Source organism: Rhamphochromis longiceps, linkage group LG19 (genome assembly GCF_057381845.1).
Source record: "Rhamphochromis longiceps isolate RC_006_pf linkage group LG19, R_longiceps_female_GT1.1, whole genome shotgun sequence".
NCBI classification, from domain to species: domain Eukaryota; kingdom Metazoa; phylum Chordata; class Actinopteri; order Cichliformes; family Cichlidae; genus Rhamphochromis; species Rhamphochromis longiceps.
In genome coordinates, this window is record NC_140575.1 from 19,808,673 (window position 1) to 19,831,197 (window position 22,525).

The following is a 22,525-nucleotide window of genomic DNA, read 5'->3' on the forward strand; positions in this document are numbered from 1 at the left end:
GTGTTTTCTTTCAATTTCTTATTTGCGTCATTGTTATCTCAGCAAGGAGCCGTAAATCTGTCAGTAAGCGCCGATCCCGGGAGATGGCCAAGTTCCTGCTGGGATGATGCACACAATGCAAACATATCGACCGAGGATGAAAAGAAACAAATGACAGTGAGCACACAGCGATAAGTGAAAAACAAAAAGGTAATAATAGAAAGCGCTGTGATCACAGCTGTTCGGGGAAGGAAGCGCGCGCCACTGTCAGTCCGGGAATGACAGAGGAGAGAAGCGTGGGCGGGAGTAAGAGAGGGAGGGATCCAGACCTGTAACGAAAGTCAGCCTTAAACCTGAGCTCGGTGGCATTTCTCTCCCGCCTGCCGGTGAGTGTGAACCTCAGGCCTGGGTGGTCGAAGCGGATCCTCTTTAAATGAAAACAAGGCGTCGGTAAGTTTATTTTTTATAAACTTTTTTTGTATCTGTGTTTTGTTTGGTAAGTTAAAGTGATGTTTGATGATATGCTATTTTTAGCGTGCGCCATAGGGAAATTCCTCCATCCACTGGCAGCCCAACTGGTTTATTAAACAACTAGTTATTAAGTTTTAAGCGGTGAGTTAATCAATAATCCCGGTTAATCAAAGCCCCCTGAAGAAAGTCATGGCAGTGAATGTAGTTGTTTGTTTCTGGGGACTAGAATAGTTGTAGAAGTGGTGTGGAATGACTGAACTTTCTTATGTTTATGTGTCTTATGATTTTTTTTATGTGCTCCTAATTTGAGCATATAACAGATAACATATATTTTTTAATGTATCCGATTTATAAAGTGTGGTCACACCATAGCAACAGGTACTTATACCACATTTAAGCACTGTCAAAAAATGACATGTTACCAAATTAAATTTGGGGGTGATATGAGGGGACCTTGAGATCTCAGATCATATCAAAGAGTGGAATTCAACAGATATAAAATAGCCTACCACACTGTGGCAACTGCAGAGCAGGTAAACAAGTTCAGCACATTTTGGGGACTTTCCTAAAATTTATTAGACTTGTGCAAGCGGACTATTTGTTTTAAAGGTGGTGACTGCGGCTCAGGAAGCAGAGCAGGTCATCCACTTATTGGAAGGTCACTGGTTTAATCCTGGGTACCTTGAGTCTGCATGCTTGCATGAATGTCAGAGTAACTCAGTGACTGAGGCTTACAGATCAAAGTGCTTTGAGTGTTCAGTTAGATTAGAAGTAGCAAACCCAGGTCATTTTGGCATGTTCCATGAATAATTTTTGGCTTTTCATTGTTATCCACCTTGTTACTGTTTACCATGCAATCTGCAACTTCCACTTACTATTTCAACATTTAAATATTTCCAGATTCAGCCATGGAGTGCATCAAAAACTGCTGCAAGAACTTCATGAAGAAGAACGAGCAGGAGCGGGAGACCCAAGGTAAGCTGCCGTCCTGCACAGATGTGTATCAGACAGGTTTCAACAGACCTACTTGTGTCTCACTGAATAATATCTTCTGTTTTAAAGTGATTGCACTGAAGATGCCCCCTAACACAGCAGCAGCCCCAGGACCAAATTTATCTGAAGATTACTTACTTTCCAAGATGCCCCCAGACGGCAGAGAGGTTCCGTTTGTTGTGCCGACCTATGTCCAACCAAGCTACCCTAATTTACAGGCTGAGCCACAGAGTACGTACTTGTATCAGTTAGTACATTTTAAGTCTTAAGGTGTGTATATGATTTAAAGAATCAAACAGTGGTGATCCAAATTAGTTATAGCGTGTGAGAGGATAGTGATGACTTATAGGATGGGCTGGTAAATAATGATACTTCCAGTAATGAGACTGAACTGTTGGTTTCGGTTCTGCTTCATATCAATATTTAAATATGTGCAGTCTGCCTTAAGAGTTATCCTAAAAGCAAAACATATAAATTAACAGACAAATTATAAAATAAAAACTGCTGTTTGTACCTGTTTTATTTGACTGGCTGTACTAGAATGTGAGTTAACAAAAATGACTTTTGCTGGTGATTGTTTGCCAAATCTGGCTCATTTGGGCTGAATTCCTTCTAAATGAAGCCGAATTTCTGCTCAACTCAGCCCACGTCTACACTCAGATTCCAGGGAATATCACAACAAAACGTATGACTACGCTGACTTGGAAGTTTACACCTGGGGTATGATCAACTAGTGCAGGATCCTACTGCCAAAAGTGGAAACATTTACTTTTAATTTTAATTCACTCTTAAATTCAACAAGAAGCCCCACAAGACAGATAAGTGAAAGTTACATAACATGCCTCAACTCAGGGTTAGTTTGACGCAAAGGCTACGGCAAACAAACAGAATCTAAGCTGCAGTAAATCTATCTCAGGGGTTATTAAGATATTATCGGCTCTCTTCAATGCACTGAAGTGAAGGCACTTTGTTTCTTGATGAATAGCTATTCATACTTGTTAGAGATGCAGAGAACAATAATGTGCTTGAAGCATGATAACAACCAGCTGCGCTGTTTGCTTGCAGGTTCAGCCCGGTGCACATATGCAGCAAGGAAGGCAGAGCTGGTCAGCACCACTCCCTTCATCTACTACCCTGAGTCCTTCTTCCATCAGGGTCACATGGCAGAGCACATCTCCCCCGGCTCGAGCCGCCGAGACACAATGAAGAAGAGAAGCTTTGGTCCACAAAGCCCAGGTACCAAATACCAGAAAAAGTGGTATTTTGTTGTTTAATATGAAACACAACAGACTGAATACCTGTCCGAGGTGTACCCCATACCCACCTCTCGCCTAATGGCAGCTGGGACAGGCTCCAATTCCAACATGATCCTAAATTGGATAAATGGAAGAAAACGGATGGATGAAAGGAATATGAAACAAGAATTTGGGCATGATTTAACTAAAATTGTGGTAAACATATTAAATAATGACAAAATTGGACATAGACACATGTTTCATCTTAGTACTGAGCAGTTTATTCAGTAGTTTACTGAGCTCTACTTGAACTCATCAACAGATTGCTGCAGAGTGAAGCATGAAAACCAGAATTATCTCAGGATTGAAACAGCTTCAAAACATCTTTTTATCTTTTTTCCCAGGTTGGAATATGAAGTTAGGTGGCCAGGAGCGACTGAGCAGCTCCATGTTTGATTTGTCCAACCCCCAGGGTCACATGCAGGTGAGACCGTCCTCTATCTAATCTGTATTCACACAGAATTCTCACCTTGTCTCAACCTAGACTAAATATAGTTTTTATAGTTTCCACTGTCCTCAGCAGCATAGTGGAGAATTGCAAACAAGGCTCAGAAGCTGGTATTTTGATTTAAGCAGCAAAGAGTGTAATGTGTACTGTGTAATGCAGCTACCTCTATATTTACCATACAGACATGAGATTGGTATGACTCCTGTCCCATAACACTTGGTAGAAAAAAGAAGTGAGAATAAGTGTTCTGAGATTAGTTAAGCCAAGTAGTAGTTATCAACTGATCTGACAATGAAATAAAGATGAAATCTTCTTTAGATGATGTTTACAGTCGCGTTTAGTTATGTAACTGTGTAATTTATTTAGGTAGTAGACCTCATTTAAAGCATTCAGTTACCTTCAGTCTCAACTAATAATCTATGGCTAAGATAAGCCTATAATTTTGTTTTAAAATTACGACGATGAATTTGAAAGTCGTGATTCATTTTTGGGCTTATTCTTCCACTTTAGTAGCTATGATAAAATCTACTTCCACATGTGATTCAGCTCCAGCTGTTTTGATTGAACATACCTGTTGATTGCCTTTGATAAAGTGGCCATTTATCAGTAATGCCAATTTAAAAAAAGACCAGGTTGGGTTGGATTTCTTTGTTCAATAAAGGATGTGGTGTGACACACCTGTCATCAGCTCCTTGTTACTTTACATAAATAGTTGACTGTCTCTTACAATCAATCTAGTCACTCCCTAAACCTAAATAAACATTACAAAACCTCATTCAGAGCCCACGGTGTGAAAAATGTCAGAGCAGTTTCTTCCTGGGAACTAACACAGATACATTTCTGTGCATTTCTTTTGGCTTGATGGCTCACTACGGCATCCATTGCATGCACAACTGCAGTTAAATTAGCATAGCTGTTTAGTTTGACACCATCATGAGCAAACAAAAGTTTTATAGGCAGAAAATCCAGAGGATACTGCAGGGCAATCACAGGGGAGCTACACACCACATCATACTATGTTTTTTCTCCATTTTACTCTAAATGGCACCACAATTTATAAAATGAACAACATTCTTTGTAAAGGAAAACTTAAACTGATGAGCCAAAATATGAACTTTTTAGAAGGTTTGAGCCCCTTTATGTGTGGTTTAAAACAAACACAGGATTTTATAAAAAGAACATCAAACAAGTCAAACATGGTGGCGGTAGTGTAATGCTTTGCTGCTTCAGGACCTGCTAAAGTTCATGTGGGTTATGTAATAGCACAATGATCTGAAAGTAAGTGCAGCAAGTCCACCTACGAATGTTAAAAAACACACACAAAAAAAGCAAAAAAAAAAAAAGGACTGACCTTGTCAAAATCTCAACTAAAATCAGATTGAGATGCTTTAGCCTGACCTTAAATGGGTCGTTCACACTCAAAAACTCCTCCACTTTGGCCTCTTTAAAGCAATTCAGGAAAGCAGAACGAGCCAAAATTCCTACACAATGATGCGAATGACTCATTTTGAATTATGACAAACACTTGGTTGCAGTTCTTGGTGCAAGGGTGGAACAACCAGTTATTGTTTTAGAAGCAATTACATTTCCACACAGGGCCAGGTAGGTTTGGATAGCTTTTTACCCCTAATAACTGAAATTGTATTCTTAAAATTTCTTTAATGATAAGTGTGACACATTTGCTAAGAAAAAAAGGGGGTGTGGGATCAAGAAGGGGGAAACTGCAGAAAGTCTGGTCTCACACGTGTCGTCTGTTCTGTTTTCCTTGCAGCGGTTTGAGTCCCTCAGCAGTGCATCCTCCAAGATGAGCTCCATGACAAGCAGCCTGGGTAAACATCATACAAACAAACCTTTTTGTTCTAGCAGTTTCCCAATGTAAAAAGAAAAAGTGACTTTCAACCTTAGTTCCTGATATATAATGTTTCTGGCTTTTTCATACAGCCAAGCAAATCATTTTTGGGACAAAGGCACAGTTTTTGAAATTAAACAATCAAGATGTGACTGAAGTGGAGACTTTTAAGGGGTTTAATCAAAATGTAGCATTTACTGTTTAGGAATTTTCAGAGGTTCAAAAGTAGCTGGAAAAACAATTATAATCCCAAATATAAGGATTGTTTTTAATATCACAATTAAAATAATTGCTTGAAATTTAGAACTCATGGACATCACCAATTTCTGTGTTTCCTCCCTTGAGATGCTCCTCTCACCCTTTAGTGCAGCAATCTTGAGTTACTGTGTGTTTGTAAATCTTTCTGCCTTGAGTTTTGAGTTTAACAATTGAAAAGCATCATCTTTAAAATCTTTAAAACATCATATTATACAGTACATAAACTCGTATTTAAATGCTAACGCCACATCCTGCTGTCTGTTTCCAAATGTTGCAGAGTCTGTCACCTTGTCTGGGGATGAGCGCGAGTTGGGGAAGGTGTGTGTCCGGCTGAACTATCAGGAGGCTCTGGAGCAGGTGTGGATCACCCTGGTTCAGGTAAGGTTACATGCAGTATGGAGGAGGGGGATTCAGGGACAAAAAGCCCTATTGTGGTCACTGGTAGCATTTCTCAATGGACCCTCTGTGCGTCCAGAATACAGCTCTCCTTTAGCTCCTCTCAATGCTCTATTAACTCCGGCTCAGACACTCAGAAGGAAAAGTTCCTCTAAGGGAACTGAACTGTCCTGACTGACGTTACAATAGTTCCAACATCGTCTAAGGAAGTGTATGTTTATTCAGAAATCAAAACCCTACACTAAATAAACTTCTACTGCAGATATGTACTCTAACTCCACAAGGTGTACTCTTCTGCCAGCTTTGATTTGGGATTTGTTGTTGGTTTGGGTTTGTTTTTTATCCTAAGGTCACATTAGTGGCACTTGATCTTGCCACTAATGTCTGGCCTGATGACTTTCTTAGAACAAAACCTGAACTGTTTTTTTTTTTTTTTTTTCATCTTTTGTTCCAAGTAGAGCGCCGTGGATAAAACCTTTGTTGTTCTACACACAGACTGAACCACATCTTCTTTTTTTAACAGTGCTCAGACCTCAACCTTCATCCGGATGGAGGGGAGCAGCAAATGATTGGTTTCAAATCAATCATTACCACCCCCAAACCCATACAGTTCAAGAGCTCAGTTAGAGAGTACTGTCAGGTATTGATGCTGTTTATATTTATTAGGTTTTTATAGGCCCTTAAACCGCTATTGCAGAACTGCCTAATCTCTACTTTAACCTTTCTTTGCTTTCAGGATGTGTCCTTCATGGAGACCTTTGTGTTTGCGCTGCATCTCCAGCTGTTGCGCTGCAGTGCCCTGGTGCTGCGACTGCAGACACACAACCCCAAAAAACGTACGGTGGCAGAGTGTGTCCTTTCCCTGCGACACCTCGGTTCTCAGGAGACGGAGCACTGGCTTGAACTCAACCCTCCGTCTAAATCTTCGGTAGGAGTTCACTACATTGTTCATTAGGTGGGCCTGTAGCGCTGAAGCTTGGTTTACAGAGTCTGTTTGCTGTTTCCATGATGCTTTCCATCACTGATGTGTTAAATAGTAATACAGGACAATGAAAGACGTATACAGAGAGAAAAAGTTGTTATTCTGTATCTATCTCTGCCAATCTTGTTGCTGTTTTAGGGCAATGTTGCATCAGTACTTTGCATGAATTCTGCAGCTGTTTTTACTTTTATGTTAGCTCTAAGTTTTAGATAAGATTGTAACTTATTTGAAAGCAAAGAATAAGAAAAGTGTTAACTACCATGTATGTGATTTGTACCTGGCCACAACTTTCCAACTCCTTTGGCCAAGAGCAAAAACTCTGTGTGGGAATTCCCTGGATTTTTACTACCTATTCTTCACCATTTCCTGTGTTGGCTGCTTTCCTTTGTCACTTCTTTTTAAAAGTATAGAAAATAAGGAGAAAGTGCTATAGGTGCCTCATAAAACTGTCCCCATGATGCATGGTAGTCCACTGACACACACTATCCTCTTGGCCTGAACAGAAAAATATTAATGCTGTGGCTGAATTTGTTGCATAATCACAGGAAAAACAGAAATGGAATTCATTTTTCAGGGAATAAGGAAACAGGCTTTAACAATAAGAGAGTAAAAAGCAGAAAGCATGTCCTGGAAATGTGAGACATGGAAAGTAGGTCAGACCTTAAACCACTTTACCAGTGCAGAGTGGTTTTGTTGATAAATGGATTTATGTCTGGCCAGTGATGGTAAAATACAAACTGTCTGTATAGTTGGAAAATCAGAGGGTGACTCATCATTAGATTTCAGAGGGACAAATTGATTCACTCGGTTATTTTACCCATCTGCTGGACACAAAAGAGCAAAATTGTCCAAATCACTGTCATTCAGAGGGGGGGCTCTTAAGGCTGAAGACAGCTGAACCCAATGAAGAAAAAAAGTAGACTTATTAAGTGGGAAAACTGGTTTGCAGCATGTTTAGGAGTTCTGAGAGCCCATAGTTAGGCCCATAAGTTTTTGGACACTGAAATGTGCTTTGTAGTTTTGCCTCTGTACACCACTGCAGTGGATTTGATCTTAAACAATCAATATGTGATTGAACTGCAGATTTTTAGCTTCAGTTCAAGGGGTTTGGTAAAAGAATTGCATCATCTGTTTAGGAATTACAGCAATTTTTATATAGTCCCCTTCTGCCTACTGATCAAAAATGGACTATTAAGGAGTTTCTTGGTGAGGTAAGGTCTGTCCCTTTATTTTTCTGCAAACCAAAACCTGTCAGAGAGATAACAAGGACTTTAAGAGTGGGCAAGTCACCCATCCATCCATCCATCCATCCATCTTCATCCGCTTTATCTGGGGCCGGGTCGCGGGGGCAGCAGCCTAAGCAGAGAAGCCCAGACCTCCCTCTCCCCAGCCACCTCCTCTAGCTTATCCGGGGGAACACCAAGGCGTTCCCAGGCCTGCCGAGAGATATAATCTCTCCAGCGTGTCCTGGGTCTGCCCCGGGGCCTCCTCCCGGTGGAGTGGGCAAGTCAACAAGAAGAAATAAACTGGCCAGCAAAATAACACCAAAGGGCCTGAAAGCCTGGTTGACCTCATATCTTTATTTAAGAAAAACACATCTTCACAACATCTAACAACGCTAAGAACACACTCAAAGAAGTAGGTTTTATCATTGTTGGGTGTTCATAGCAGGCTGCAAACTACTGGATACACTCAAGAACAGGAAGGTCAGAAAACACCTAATAGAGCCAGCAAAGATCTGGGGAAAAGTCTTAGGACAGAAGAAATTTCTTACCAAGATTAACTTTTCTTTAGCATTTCATGATCCAAAGCTCCCCTACCGCCCAGAATATCTGCCAAACATGGTGGAGGCAACATGGCATGGTGATGTATGGATGTATGAAACAGGGCTACTAGAGTTTATTGATGACGTGACTGCTTATAGAGGCAGAATGGTTACGGTTAGGATGAACTGTGAAGTGTACATGGCTGTGCTCTTTGATACAACCAAATTTTGCAAAACTCATTGCACAGCACTTCATAGTACAAACAGATAATGACCTGACACATCCTGTAAAAGCACCCCAAGAAATGGGATGTTCTTCAATGGCCTAAGCAGTCCACTGACATCAGCCCAACATAGCAGTGTTTCTGTTACTGAAGACAAAACTGAAGGCAGAAAGATCCACAAATAATCAGCAGCTAAAGATGGCTCCAGTAAAAGCTTGGTGGAGCATCTTTAAGAGGAAATGCAGCCTCTGGTTAGGTCTGTGGTTTCTGCAAAGACTTCTCAACCAAGTATTTAAAACATCTCTTGTATTTCAGATTATTCAGCTTGTCCAGTTACTCTCGAGCCTGTGAAAAGTAAAATAAAAAGGCTGTAATTACAGACTAGTTACTGAAATAGTTTTGTTGAACCCCTAAAGTCAAAGCCCAAAATCTGCACTTCATCTTGACTATTGTACAGAAAACAAATGACCAAAAATACTTCACTGTCCCAAAATATCTCATTGTCAAAACTGTATTAATGTCTAAAAGTTGTTAAGAGTGTTGGTGATAATGTAAACATGCTGACATGTTCCCACCTCATCATCTATAGACTATGAGTTTCATCTTATTAGAAGACTACCCTTCAGTCAACTTCGGTAGCACCAAACACAAAGTACAGCTGCTGCTGATGTGATGTCACTTCAGGATATTTGTAGGAGATGAAGCAAAATTGCACTTCATGTAGAAGAAATCAGGTCATTAGGGTTCATACTCCAGTACTACTCCAGACCATGAAGTAAGTTTTGTTCCAGGCTGGCATTGAGGCTGGACTTGCTCTGCAAAGATGCCTGTGAAGCATGATGAGATTCAGTGCGCTGGTGTGGCACTCAGTGTTGACAATATGGTGGAGACGGCAGTGAAGGGGAAAAACCACAACACTGAGTAATGAAAGAAAAGTAACCGTGTCAATCTCTTCTTTGTTTTTAGCTGTTCAACAGGAACCTGTATGGTGTCACTGCATCAGTTTTACAGCTGTTCTTTCAAACCAAACGCCTTATGAGCAACAGTGTTTAACTTGTTTTATTTATTTTGGATTATTAAATGACTCTACATAGCCTCCTTTGACAAACAGCCTTTATATTGTTTTAATTCTTTGAAATATGTCCTGTAACAAGAAAAAGCAGTAAAAGCACCTTGTAGTCTAAAACCTTGTTGATAAGACCAAAAGCATACTCTATACTGTAACTGTAGCCACTTTACCATTATTAAAGCTCAATCTGTTGAAGCTTTCATGTTATGAGTGCAACTAAAACATGCCCTGACAACCTGCACTGACTACTTTAAAGGCAGAACAGTGGTTAAAGCTCCAAATGCGCAAGACTGGAGCTACTTTGGGTCTAATTTACTAGAAAGCAGCTAATGGATTTTTACTTAATTATAACTTATAAGGTGCAGAAATGTGATGCTCTTATTTGAGGACAGTGGCTCGCAAGAGGTTTATTATTTCTTTCTAAATGTTAGTAAATGTAAAAGCTCATTGACACCATTCTCTTACAGGTGTGCCACTCTGAGCTGCATCTTACTACGTGCTTTCAGCCGGTGAATGGACGCATCCAGGTCCAGGTCCTTGCTGCTCAAAACCTCCCAGTGTCCTCCTCACCGCTCACTCAAGGTACCTGTAAAATACACATCTGTATTTTTCAATATTTAACCCCTAAAATAAGTAGCTTTGTAGCTTTAATGGTAACTTGTCTTCTCTTGCACCTGTCCTCTGAAGCTTTTTTTGTCAAAGTGGAGATGACCCAGTTAGAGGAGGTGACCAAGAAGAAGACCCGAGTGCTCAAGGCCTCTGGAGGTCAGTGTCAGTGGGCTGAGACGTTTCACTTCCATCTGGCCACCTTAGACCACGCCTACTCACTCTCAGTGAAACTCTACAGTCGCAGCTCAGTCAGGAGGAAACAATATCTCGGACAGGTGAGTTTGTCAAGCACCAAAGATTTTACTTTTAGTTATGAGTCCCTTGGTGTATTTTATTAGCCTATTCTTTCATTACTTCTAATATAATGAATACAATTTCATCTATTTTAGCCTGAAAATCAAAATGTTTTTAAGTTATTTGCAACAAACTGAGGAGTTGCCTCCTCTGCGTCTGTGGCAGATTCAGCTGGGACTCAATAGCCCTATTCCAGAGGCTGTGGAGCAGTGGAAGGACACAATGGCTCATCCAGAGAAAGTGGTGGCAGCGTGGCACAGGCTGAGTTCTTCCTAAACCTCTTCTCTCAGCTACTGACATAGTGCTCTCGTGCTGCACATCTCGCTGTGCCTGCTTACTTTTCCAGTTGGCCAGCCACAGTCCTGTACGTTGACATAGTCAACTCTGATTGACCAGACTGTAAACTGCTGAACGTGCTCTCTGGGAAATTTCCACAGAGACAGTGCACGTATTCAGTGATCAGTTATAAATAAGGGTTTCGAACAAAATGTAGATGGTCGAAAGGTTATTTTTTGTGTGTGTGTTTACTGTAGACTAAATGAAGGATATTTCTTAAAAACAGTAGAGCATTTCCTAAATTAACAATTCAATTGCTTAGCATTTAGCTGTACTGTACATAAGCTGTTTTCTGCAAGTTGCATGACGTGGAAGTATCATGCTTTATGAGTCTGCTTCATTTTGCAAAGAAAGTTTACAAGCAGGAGAAAGGTGATAGGAAAACCATATTTACTTTAGTGGTTTCAGACTGTAAAGAAGATTCATCTAATAGTGTAAGGTTGGTGGTATTCTGTATTTTTAAAACCATAGAAAGTCTGCTATTCAGTCACTTATTAACTAAAGATCTTTTAAAATTCTTTTAAAAAAGCCAGAAATATTTAGTGTCATTTATATTTTTTAAAGCAAGCTGGCTAGCATGACGACAGCAGAATGAAATTTCATAGTTTTAGGCATAAAATGAAATATAAAATAATTATAAAACCTACAAAAATAGTATTTTTCTTCTGGTCCTGTGCAAAACTTTTGAGCCACTCATCATGTCTTTATATTTTGCTTCCATGGACTTACTTGTAATTTTAATAGGCTTTCAGACAGCCTTTCAAAGCTTTTCTTTGGACACTGGCTGCTTTTTATTCATTTTTAGTCAAGTTCTTGTACCTGACCAGTTTCAGAGGAGCTTTTATTTTATTTTATTAGGCTCTAACAATGACATATGAATAAATCAGGCACCTAACTTGAGGAATGAACAAGTGTTTTGTAGAAAAAACAATTTTAAGTTGTATCTCTCGGCACTTTACTAAATATTTTTGGAGAAACAAAATGTACTTCCTTTAAAATTCCCTAAATGTGAGCTAGAAGGTTTTCCCTTACCATAATTGAACTTCACAGGGTGTCATGTTACTGGAGAAAACAGCGGCTTCTGTGTCAAACATTAGCTCTGTGCTTCTGATTTTTTTTATATATTGAATGTAAATAAAAAGTGTTGAATGTAAAAGTTTAGTGTAATAAAAAGTTCATATTGTTTGAAAATGTGAAGTGTGTTGATTGAAAAAACAGGTTTAAATACAAGTGGCACATATAAAAAAAAACAGACTGGATTACAGCATGTACTGCACATTACACTCGTTACACACACTCTGCAGTACTTATGAGACAAGTCAACAACCATAAACCACTGTGCTACTATTGTCACTTTTTATTGAAGAAGCCTATGATTGAGAGATTGTCAAAGCAAACAGTAAGATAGTTATCCACAGTGTCCTCCCGGACAGGGACATCCTGTTTTTTTCCCCCGATTTCACTGTTATTGGAAAGTAATTTAATGCCACTGCTGTATATGGCCAATTTTATCCTTATCTCTAGAGTGACTACAGAAAGGAACAATTGTCGTTGGTGGAAAAAGGACAACAATTTCCTGTGGCACTGAAATTTTACTCCAAGCAAATGTGCCCAAAAAGAAAGAAAAATAAACAAGTATGTGAATTTCTTTGAATTATTTAATAGCAAGAAATGCTAATTTGCATATGAAATAATCAGTAGCATTTTTGGCATGTGAATTGGTGCCATTTATCATCCCAAAGGGAACTCCTTTCTCTGTTTCAGAAAGCATGAGCTTGACCAGCGATGTGTTCTGTGTAACCAGCTGTGGTCACGCAAACACACACCCACCGAACAAAGAGTCTGTGAACCAAAAAAACAGCGAGTGTTTGTGCTTAAGTGTGTGTGACCAGGACAACCGGGCACACCACGTGGGCTGACCTGCGTCAGAGCGTCTCACATCCTGGCATGCCAAAACACATTGTCATTTTATGGAAAATAATGTTTGATTTATGGTTAATGTTACACAGAAGGAAATTCAGACGGACATTTCTTATCTGTTAAAAGGCTTAACGCTCGGCTTTTATCTTAGATAAGTATGTTTGAGTCTGACTTAAGTAAGGTGCTTGTGTCTGAAAAAGCAGGATTTGCTGTTATTGTGTCTTCTGTGTGCTTAACAGATTCCTTTGGCTGCTTGCCATCCCGAGTCCACAGCACATTCCCATTTTCTCATGAATGCATGCTTAACTGTGCAGGTTTTCTCACCTGGGAGACAGCAGAGAGGTTATAGGCGTATAGAATTAAAGAGCAGAGCCTCTCTAAAATCCTGGTGCTTTTCATGAAGCTTTCCAGCAGCTGTAGCCAATCGGTGTCTGCTAGACTTCACTAACTGGGAGTCATTAAACTAAAGCTCTCCATTGTGTTTGTGCTCTTTAGATCATGTTAATTGAATTATGAGAATATGAGAATTTCATTCGATGTACAGGCTGTCCAAGAAATTTGTGCTCTAATTCTGGTCTTTTGTTAGTCTTTAAATTATCACTGAATAGCAGGTTATGTATAAGAGAGTGATCCTCCCCCAAAAAGCCTGAAAAGGCAGTAAAAGTTGTACCAGTTGGTCCAGAAGGTGACATATAGGGGTCCAGGGGCATGCCCTACCTGGATATTTAGTGGAATCTGGAGGAACTTTGCTGTCTAAATTTTTAGGTTTATTTCCCAAAAATATTTGAATTTGAATTTATTTATTTAAAAGGGACAGTGCGGTTTAACATAGTCCAAGTACGAAACATGAAACTGATGTAACACACATAAGTTTATAGCTATTGCTAATTTTCAACAATTGTCCCTTGTTGGGTTTACAATCAAAATAGGTACATTTTACAATAAAACATACATTTTCATAAAGCCAAATAACATCATAAATACAATTACAGTTAATAGACAATAATTTCAAATAAAATTAAAATCATTAGTTAAAATGACTACATCTCTGATTTCCCTTTAACCTTCAATGCAAAGGATCTGATGTCTGTAATCAATATGATTTTGGTTGGAAGTGTGTTCCACAGATGGCAGGCCTTTATGGAAAAAGCTGACTGACCGAATGTAGATCTGTGATATAATATCTTGCAAGATATTATATATTATATATGTATATTATATATACAATTAAAGAGTTAACAGTCCACTGAATTTTTACAACACAATCTTAACATTCAGTCCTATTTGAAAATCAAGTCTCTGAGCGCTCTAGTTTTTCTCTTGCTGGTGCAGTTTTAACCTTGTTGGGCAGCTTTTTTTGTTTACTGCCATCAGTAAAAATGATTTATTTGCTAGACATAAGCTCAGATACACACAATATAATAAATGAAATCCACCTTGGTGTCAGCTGTTTGATGCATTTCTTACTGAAAGCATTTTTCAGGTGCCTTCATCTTCTGCTGGAGCAATCGATCACATCCGTGCACCACCTGCACCATGCTGGGAAGTCTGGCTTTTGATTAAAGTCGCTCATTGGATTTACACTTCTGTGTTAATATTGCCATGGTTGTCACGGTACTGGGTCACAGACCCAGTGCTTTGTGTTTATTGGTGAACTGATAGTTCTGATTATTATTATGATTTTCTGCTTAGCTTACATCTTTAGTCCTTGGATTGTGGTTTCTGTTTTGTATCATCTCTGTGCTTCAGCTTCCTATGTTTCCGCGTCTTAGTGTCAAGTCTGCATCTTGGTGCTTTGTCTCAGTTTCCTGTTTTACTTTGGTAGTCTTTGTCCCATGTTTATAATTTCAGTTCTGCTCCTCGTGTCTCGTCATGAGTGCATTATCCCAGCTGTTTCCCTCCTGTCTCCCATTCACTGATTACGCCAGTATGTATTTAAGCCCTGTGTTTTTCCCTGCCTGTTGTTGCGTCCTCTGCGTTAGTTGTGTGTTCCTCAGTTGTCATGTTTTGTCAGGTTATGTCATGCCACGTAATGAACTCCCAGTTTAGATCATCCTTCCTAGTTTGAATTTTGGTTTTGTTTCTAGTGCCTATGTATTGTGTTTCTAGGTTTGTTTTCTGCCAGTGAATAAAAACTGCCACCTTTAAGTTAAATATTTCGTCTCTGAGTCCTGCACCTGAGTCCAACCATGGCCTACCACACAGCTCACCATGACAATAGGTATGTTTTAACCGCAAATGCTCTGAAAACCTACAAGGTAATCTATGCAGTAACCTCACGTGTACTTCCATGGGAATGCAACTCCACATTGCATTGATGCAGCCCTCAGCTTCCCCACTTGCATTTACAGTTTTTTAATTTTACTTTTCTCAGTGAGAGATTAATAATTCTTGCCTGATTATAAAGATTAACAGATGTCAGCAAATTCCTGGAAGGAGATTTTGTTTGTACAAATAACACATTCTGGAGTAAACCTGACAGAAAGGCAGACATGAAATGTAAAACTGAGATCAGCGGTGAAACATGACATGCTATTGGGATGCAAACTATAATGTGATATTTAGAATCCCCATATCATTTCCTAAATGCTTCCAATACAAACAAAGGGAGTAGAATTTTAAGAACTGCTTTAAAGATAAGGCATTTTTTTTGAAAGAAGTCTTACAAAGATACTGGTGGCTGATGAATTTTCCCTAAGCTTTCTTGTACATGCACCTGTCGCTGAGATTTGAATTAATTTGAAAATCTCGCCTTGTTCTCCAGTTATCGCATTCACAAAATTAGGTGTCCACACGGCGCGCCCGCCCTGCAAGGTAAAAAATCTCCCATCAGTGTTTTAAGGCTGTGGGGTAAAAACCTATTTAACATTTTAATCACTTTGAACTTCATATCAATCTTTTGGCCTTGAAGGAGAGGTCAGAGGTCAATTGTGACATATTTTAGATTTAGATTTATACTTTTATACTTTAGTTTTAAAACTTTTACTAATTTTCAATAGGGCTGTTCGATATAACGATATATATCAGATGACGATATAAAAACGTCTATCGTTTCATTTTACGCTATCGTTTGTTTCGCGGTGTCACAAAATAAACTGTTTACGGCAATATTTTCTCATCGTTTTGATGGTCACTGTAGTGGTTATATTAATTTATTAAAGTTCTCTCTTTCTCTTATATTTAATATAACTACACTACAGACGGACAAGCGGCTGTTTTTATGCGTTGTCGTTAGCAACAACAACGGTAAAACCATCGCATGTCCGCTTGTTTATTTTCCACATAAACCTTTCACAATAAAGCTCAAGATCCTGTTGACTTTTCAAAATAAACGGAATCACGTGAAAAAGTATGCAGAGCATTTACAGATGAGAAGCAAAAAGGAGGTGTGGTGCTAAAAAATAAACCTTAGACTCAAACGTTAGAACAGGCTTTCCCCCGCAGCACGCTGTGTAATAAATACTCACAAAGGAAACAGCAGCCGATACAACATATGTCTAAAAATGTGTAGTTTCATGCATCGGTTAAAACACTCAACTCCATGTACACGACGCCCAGCTGGAAACAGTTCAGCAACCTGAGATTCACAGAATTTACAGAAAATGTTAAATTTTTGTGATTTATATCGTTATCGGCTGATAGATGGTTTATATTGGGATATGAGATTTTGGTCATATCGCACAGCCCTAATTTTCAAGCAATAAATTATTACGTTGGCCTTTAAGACCTCAATGGATGTAAATCTAATTTTAATGGATTGTTAACATGACTCCACACCCCTGCAAAGTCTTTATCAGAATTCATCCAAAACTTTTTGAGCTACTATGTTTACAGACAGAATGCGCATAACAAAGAGAGTCGACACATTAGGGGAAGAAGTCCCAGCATTCTTTTTCTTTTGTTGCTGGCAACGCATATAAAACACAAAGACTCCACGTTTATGGACACCACAGCAGTGTGTATCTCAATATGCATTATGAAATTATTTTTGGGATACCTAAGACAAGTAGAAGTGTAAAGAAGTTCTGGACATCAGTATAATACTGTACATTTTAAATTAATACAGGTGTTGAATATGCACATTGTACACAAAACAGTAAAAAAGCACATTAAAAACAGTTGACTGTTACACACCTCATTTCTTCTTTAAATCCACACCATCTTTGACTGTCAGTGCCTCTACCTTTCATGCTAACTAACATGCAGCACTCGTACTCCTGGGTTGTATTCGTGACACAGATCAACGTACACTGATCAAATGTTATCTTTTTTAAATAAAGAATAAAATATTTTAAATAGAATATACTAAATATATTAGGAAATGTGTTGTTTTAATGAAGTGCAACAGTGCAGTTTCTACACTACGTGGATTTTCATGTGTGTTTTAAAACTGTACTGATGTCTGTAACTTTTACCACAAAATTCGCAGTCAAATGGTTTTTCTCCAGTGTGGACTCTCATGTGTATCTTTAGATTTCCCTCCCGGTTGAACGTGTTACCACAAACGCTGCAAACAAACCGTTTCTCTCCTGAGTGAACTGACATGTGCCTCCTCAGATTACATCGATATCTGAACGGTTTACCACAGTGATCACAGACAAATGGTTTCTCCTCTGTGTGAATTCTCATGTGTCTCTTAAGATCAGTCTTGTGGTAAAACCTCTGTCCACAGTCTTCACAACTAAAGGGCTTCTCCCCTGTGTGTACTCTTATGTGTAGTTTAAGGTTTGCCTTATGGTTAAATCTTTGTCCACATTCATCACAGCCAAATGGTTTCTCCCCCGTGTGGACTCTCATGTGTCTGGTAAGATTTGTCTTTCGGCTAAACCTTTGTCCACAATCATCACACCCGAATGGTTTTTCATCTGCGTGAACTTTTGTGTGCATCTTCAGATTTCCTTGATATCTAAATCTTTTACCACACTCAGTACAACCAAATGGTCTCTCTCCCGTGTGGACTCTCATGTGTATTCTAAGCTCTTTCTTTTGGTTAAATCGTTTACCACAATCATCACATCCAAATCGTTTCACCTGAGAATCAACACTTTGCTCCACTCTACAAATTTTCTTATTATCCAAACAGTTGGAAGACCTTTTTTCTGAATGACATGTCACGTGTTTCTGAAGAGACTGCTTGCAGACAAACTGTTCTCCACTCTCAGAGCAGCTTAGAAACTTTTTTGCAGCGTTACATCTCACATCATTTTTTACACCTGACTCAGTTAATGTGCTGTCATTCAGCCAGCTGTTGCTTTCATCAGCTTCAGGTCCACAATCTGACAAAGGTTCCTGCCAATCATCGTCCTCACTGACTTCAGTCTTTTCAAACTCTGAGGCCTCTCCATCAGTACTTGATTGTAAAGGAGTATCTGGATGGGGGTGTCTGACTGGATCTGGTGAAGAATAGTTTCCTATTTTTATCTGTTCAGCTGAGCTGCTAGCTGGAGGCTCGGTCTCTCTGCTGTTTTCAGTTTGGCTTTGATGAAGCGTTGAGAACTGAGGTTTCTCATCATCATCTTCACTCTTCACATGAACAGCAGTGAATGGGAACCCAGAGATATAGTCCTCCAGCCCACTGAGCTGTTCTCCCTCTTGACTTTTCCAGAATTCCTCCTGTTCCTCCTTTATGTGAAGAAACTCTGAGTCATGATGGTCCAGACTGAGACTGCATTCATGGAGAACCTCTTCTTTTATCACCAAAAGCTGCTGGACATCTGCTGGAAACACTGAAACACACACACTTATAATGAACAATGGCAGCTAGCTCAATGTTAAACAGTTTTTTTTCATTAGTCCCATATCTCTAAAGTTAGAAACATCCTGTTTTAGAGTGATGCTGAAAACCTAGTTCATGTATGTATTGTGACTGTAATTTATTATTATCAGGATGTCCTAAAAACTGCATGAAAAGTCTGCATTTGATCCACAATGCTGCAGTGAGAGTACTGACATGGACTAGAAAGAGAGAGCTTATTTCTCCTATACTGGCTTCTCTTTATTGGCTCCCTGTTAAATTCAGAATCAAATTTAAAATCCTGCTTCTCACATACAAGGTCTTAAATAATCAGGCCCATCTTACCTTAATGACCTCATATACCGTATCATCCCAATAGAGCTCTTTGCTCTCAGACGGCAGCAGTGTTGCCAACTTAGCAATTTTGTCGCTATATTTAGCGAGTTTTCAGACCCCCTTAGCGACTTTTTTTTCTAAAAAGCGACTAGCGACAAATCTGGCGACTTTTTCTGGTATTATTGGAGACTTATTTATGACGACTTTTTGACGTGAAAACGCGTATCACTCTTACTCTCAACAAGCAGCAGTGCTGCCTTGGGCACCTCACCCGTGCCAAAGTGCTCACAGGCAGAGGATAGTCCTCCCCAGCTGCTATCAGAGCAGGAGACGTTCACACCTGTGCGTCCGAACAGCAAATGAATCGCGCATGAGCGAAGCCGCTGCTCCCGCACTGACTGTAACGCAGTCAGTTCTTCTTTTACTGTTATGCTGTTTGGTGGATCACAAGGTTAAAAACTACTTATAAACACACACTCTCACACACAAAGTAACTCCACCAGAGTGCCAATTTCAGGTCACTTTTGCCGGTCCAGGCCCGGATAAAGGAGCAGGGTTGGAATTGTGACATTAAAAAAACAATAATTGCTAAAAGAAATTTAATTTGTAGTTCTAAATAAATTCTAACTGCATTCAGGACGTTTGTTACTCACTTTATGTCTCTTCTACGATGTTATTTCTCTCTCCAACAGCGTAGGTTACAATGACATTAGCATGACCAATTATGCAAATTAGGCGATGACGTCATTTGACGACTTCTAGCGACTTTTAGGACAGCCGATAGCGATTTTCCTTACTGAGGAGTTGGCAACGCTGGACGGCAGGTTTACTTGTAGATCCCAGGGTTTTTAAAAGCAGAATGAGAAGCAGAGCCTTCAGCTTTCAGGCCCCTCTTCTGTCAAACCAGCTCCCAGTTTTAATAATAAACTACAAGAGATCAAAACTTGCTGCAGCGCTTTCTTAGCTGCCTCCATCAGCTCTCTCCTCCTTTTGAAAGCAGCATTTCTCATGTAGCTGGTTAAATATTAGGGGGGAAGCTAGCGCAGATTGCCACAGCATAATATGACAGTAATGTCTGATATGTGCACACGTGACAAGCTGCGCACTGTTTGGATTCACATATGGAGACTTTCATTCACAGAAAATCCGCTGGCTTCACAGTTCGGTGTAAATTTTTTGATCAAAACACTCACCCGCAGCCATTAGACAGCTTCAACTCTACCTCTGGATATGCCGCCAGTACCGGAAATACGCCACGTCCTTCCCCTGTGCAATAATTCAACAACTTCCGGTCTCTGTTTTGTCAAAATAAAAGTCATAGATACACGCATTGCTGGATCATGAGCGGCAAAACTGTCTTTATTGAGATCAAAATAAAATTCAATGGAATTTTTTCTTTAGAGAAACATTCACGTTAATTTATCTGGATTTTAACAATCAATAGAGCAGTGGGTATTAGCCTAACTTTATATTGTGGTTTCTTACATCACAAACTGTCCCAGAATTGAATCCACAGCGATGTTTATGCAAAACGTTAGACAGTCTGAAATGTCCTGGTCTAAAAATGTATTATATTGATATTTGTGCAGTTTCAGAATGTATGAGTGAGAGAGACTAGAAGTGTCTGTCTGAACAAATCATAGGATTTTATCAGTGGATTTTAATGCAATTGTAATGCTAGACGCCAAGAATTAATTCTAGACGGTGCTCCACATCTGTCTGGTAAAAACTTGTGGTCTGAAAATTTGAAGCAGCTACTTTTGACTGTTCTCTTATTGCCAAAGTGGGTAGCTCCACATGTTTGATTTGGGACATCTTTTACACCAGATGCCTTATCTGACTGGTAAAGAAAAACATGAACACATTTCACCAGCCTTGGCATCGTTACACCTGTGCAGTTTAGAGTTCACTATAAAATTCCTTAGTTCACTTGTAAATGTTTGCATCGGTCATACACAAGTATCAGTATCTATCAGACTGGGGTATAAAGACGTAACTCTGAAACTCTGGCACAATCTCCCCTTCCAGGTCAGACTGCCTGCTTCAATAACAGCTTACAAACCTCAACTGAAGACTCACCATTTCTCTTTAGCATGTCCTCCTAATGCTATGTAAATCGGTCTTTTAAATTGTTTTACTGATTGTTGTGCTGCACTTCGGTTGATGTCTGTTGTGATATGAGTGATATAAATAAACTTGGCTTGACTTTAAATTTTAGATTGATTAACAAATCAAAAACAAAAACCTTGTCACTATTGTACATAATAAAAATGGTAACACCTAACAAATAACCAACACAAAAACCACTGTTTAATGTAACATCACCATTAAATTTCACTGTTCATACCTCATGGTGCTGTTATAATCCAGGTTTAAACATTATTTACAGCACAGTAAAAGAACATGAATTAAAAAAAGCCAAAGTAGTTATCTCTGTGCAAATTAGTGATGATTAATTCAAGTAAAATATCTCATAAACGTACTAAATAAAAGTCAAAGTGGAATATACTCTATATACATATTTTTAATGTACCAAAAACTAGAGCATAATGTCAATAACCCAGCAGCTCAGTTTTCTCACAATTCAGATTATTGCCTGTAAAGTGACAAACGTAACCTTGATCTTCACAATCAGAATCAGAATACTTTAATAATCCCTAAGGAAATTATGCTATCTTAAGACGTTTTATATTGTAAGGTAAAGCCCAAAGACCATTATGTGTAAATTTGAACATTTCTATAGGAGGACTATTCAGCTGAGACTCTGAAATTATTGACACCAGCAATTATATTAATGATGCCTGTATTAGTGTTAAAGTTTGTCACGTCTGACTGACAGACTGCTATCACTTACCAGAATGATGAAGACAATATATATTATGAAAAGGATCTCTTATAGTGGTAACCGTGTGTTTGATATGTGGCACAAGTCTGACTGAACTCTCAAGGACAGTTTGTTGCTGCGTAAAGACGAGAATTGGACCAGTAGATCAGTAAAATTAATGAGTAAGAAAAGCACAGTTATGTCAAGGAAAAACAATCAAACAAACACATTTTTGAATTTTGGCAACAAAATGACAAACATTTTCCACCTTTGAAAATTGGAAGTTGTGGCTAGCTAGGGCTGCTCAATTAATCGAATTTTAATCACGATTACGATCTGGGCTTTCAACGATCATTAAAAATAACTGAGCCGATTATTAGCCCCTCCCTCGTGCTTTACTCGCGCTGCTCCGTGTGGCAAATCGAGCGCACCTCTCTGCATTTCGAACACGTGTCACAATTAAGAGCAGCGGTCCCCAACCTTTTTTGCGCCACGGACCGGTTTATGCCCGACAATATTTTCATGGACCGGTGTTGTGCCAAAAAGTGATTGTCTGCCAAAAACTGATTTCCGGTATTTGCCAAAAACTGATTGCTCGTATTTAAACTGCTAAAAGTAACTTGTTGGGCTATAACATGTGAAACACGTGTCAAATGCATCCCTCATGGATGACATAAAGTCATCTTGAGCCACAAGCAACATTCGTGTAACAAGGTAGAAGCCACAATCAGTTTTTGGCAGTG

General features: G+C 39.2%; 2 protein-coding genes across 3 annotated transcripts; one reads left to right on the top strand and one right to left on the bottom strand.

Moving 5' to 3' along the window:
- The first annotated feature begins 332 nt into the window (after nucleotides 1-332).
- Nucleotides 333-12,105, top strand: tc2n (tandem C2 domains, nuclear). 2 transcript variants are annotated; one of them, XM_085391298.1, is made up of 12 exons: nucleotides 333-429; nucleotides 1,351-1,425; nucleotides 1,513-1,674; nucleotides 2,509-2,679; nucleotides 3,083-3,162; nucleotides 4,958-5,015; nucleotides 5,571-5,671; nucleotides 6,213-6,329; nucleotides 6,426-6,617; nucleotides 10,197-10,311; nucleotides 10,417-10,613; nucleotides 10,798-12,105. In XM_085391298.1, the coding sequence occupies exons 2-12, from the start codon at nucleotides 1,359-1,361 to the stop codon at nucleotides 10,906-10,908; spliced, it is 1,371 nt and encodes a 456-aa protein (XP_085247424.1). In that variant the 5' UTR covers nucleotides 333-429; nucleotides 1,351-1,358; the 3' UTR covers nucleotides 10,909-12,105. The 2 variants fall into 2 exon arrangements, with proteins under 2 accessions (XP_085247424.1, XP_085247425.1); XM_085391299.1 differs by lacking the exon at nucleotides 1,513-1,674.
- Nucleotides 12,106-16,760: 4,655 nt separating this feature from the next.
- Nucleotides 16,761-20,213, bottom strand: LOC146646575 (uncharacterized). The gene is made up of 2 exons (XM_085391251.1): nucleotides 20,152-20,213; nucleotides 16,761-18,614 (listed from the first exon to the last, which is right to left on the bottom strand). Exons 1-2 carry the CDS (start codon nucleotides 20,159-20,161, stop codon nucleotides 17,245-17,247), a joined length of 1,380 nt encoding a protein of 459 aa, XP_085247377.1. The 5' UTR covers nucleotides 20,162-20,213; the 3' UTR covers nucleotides 16,761-17,244.
- Nucleotides 20,214-22,525: the final 2,312 nt, after the last annotated feature.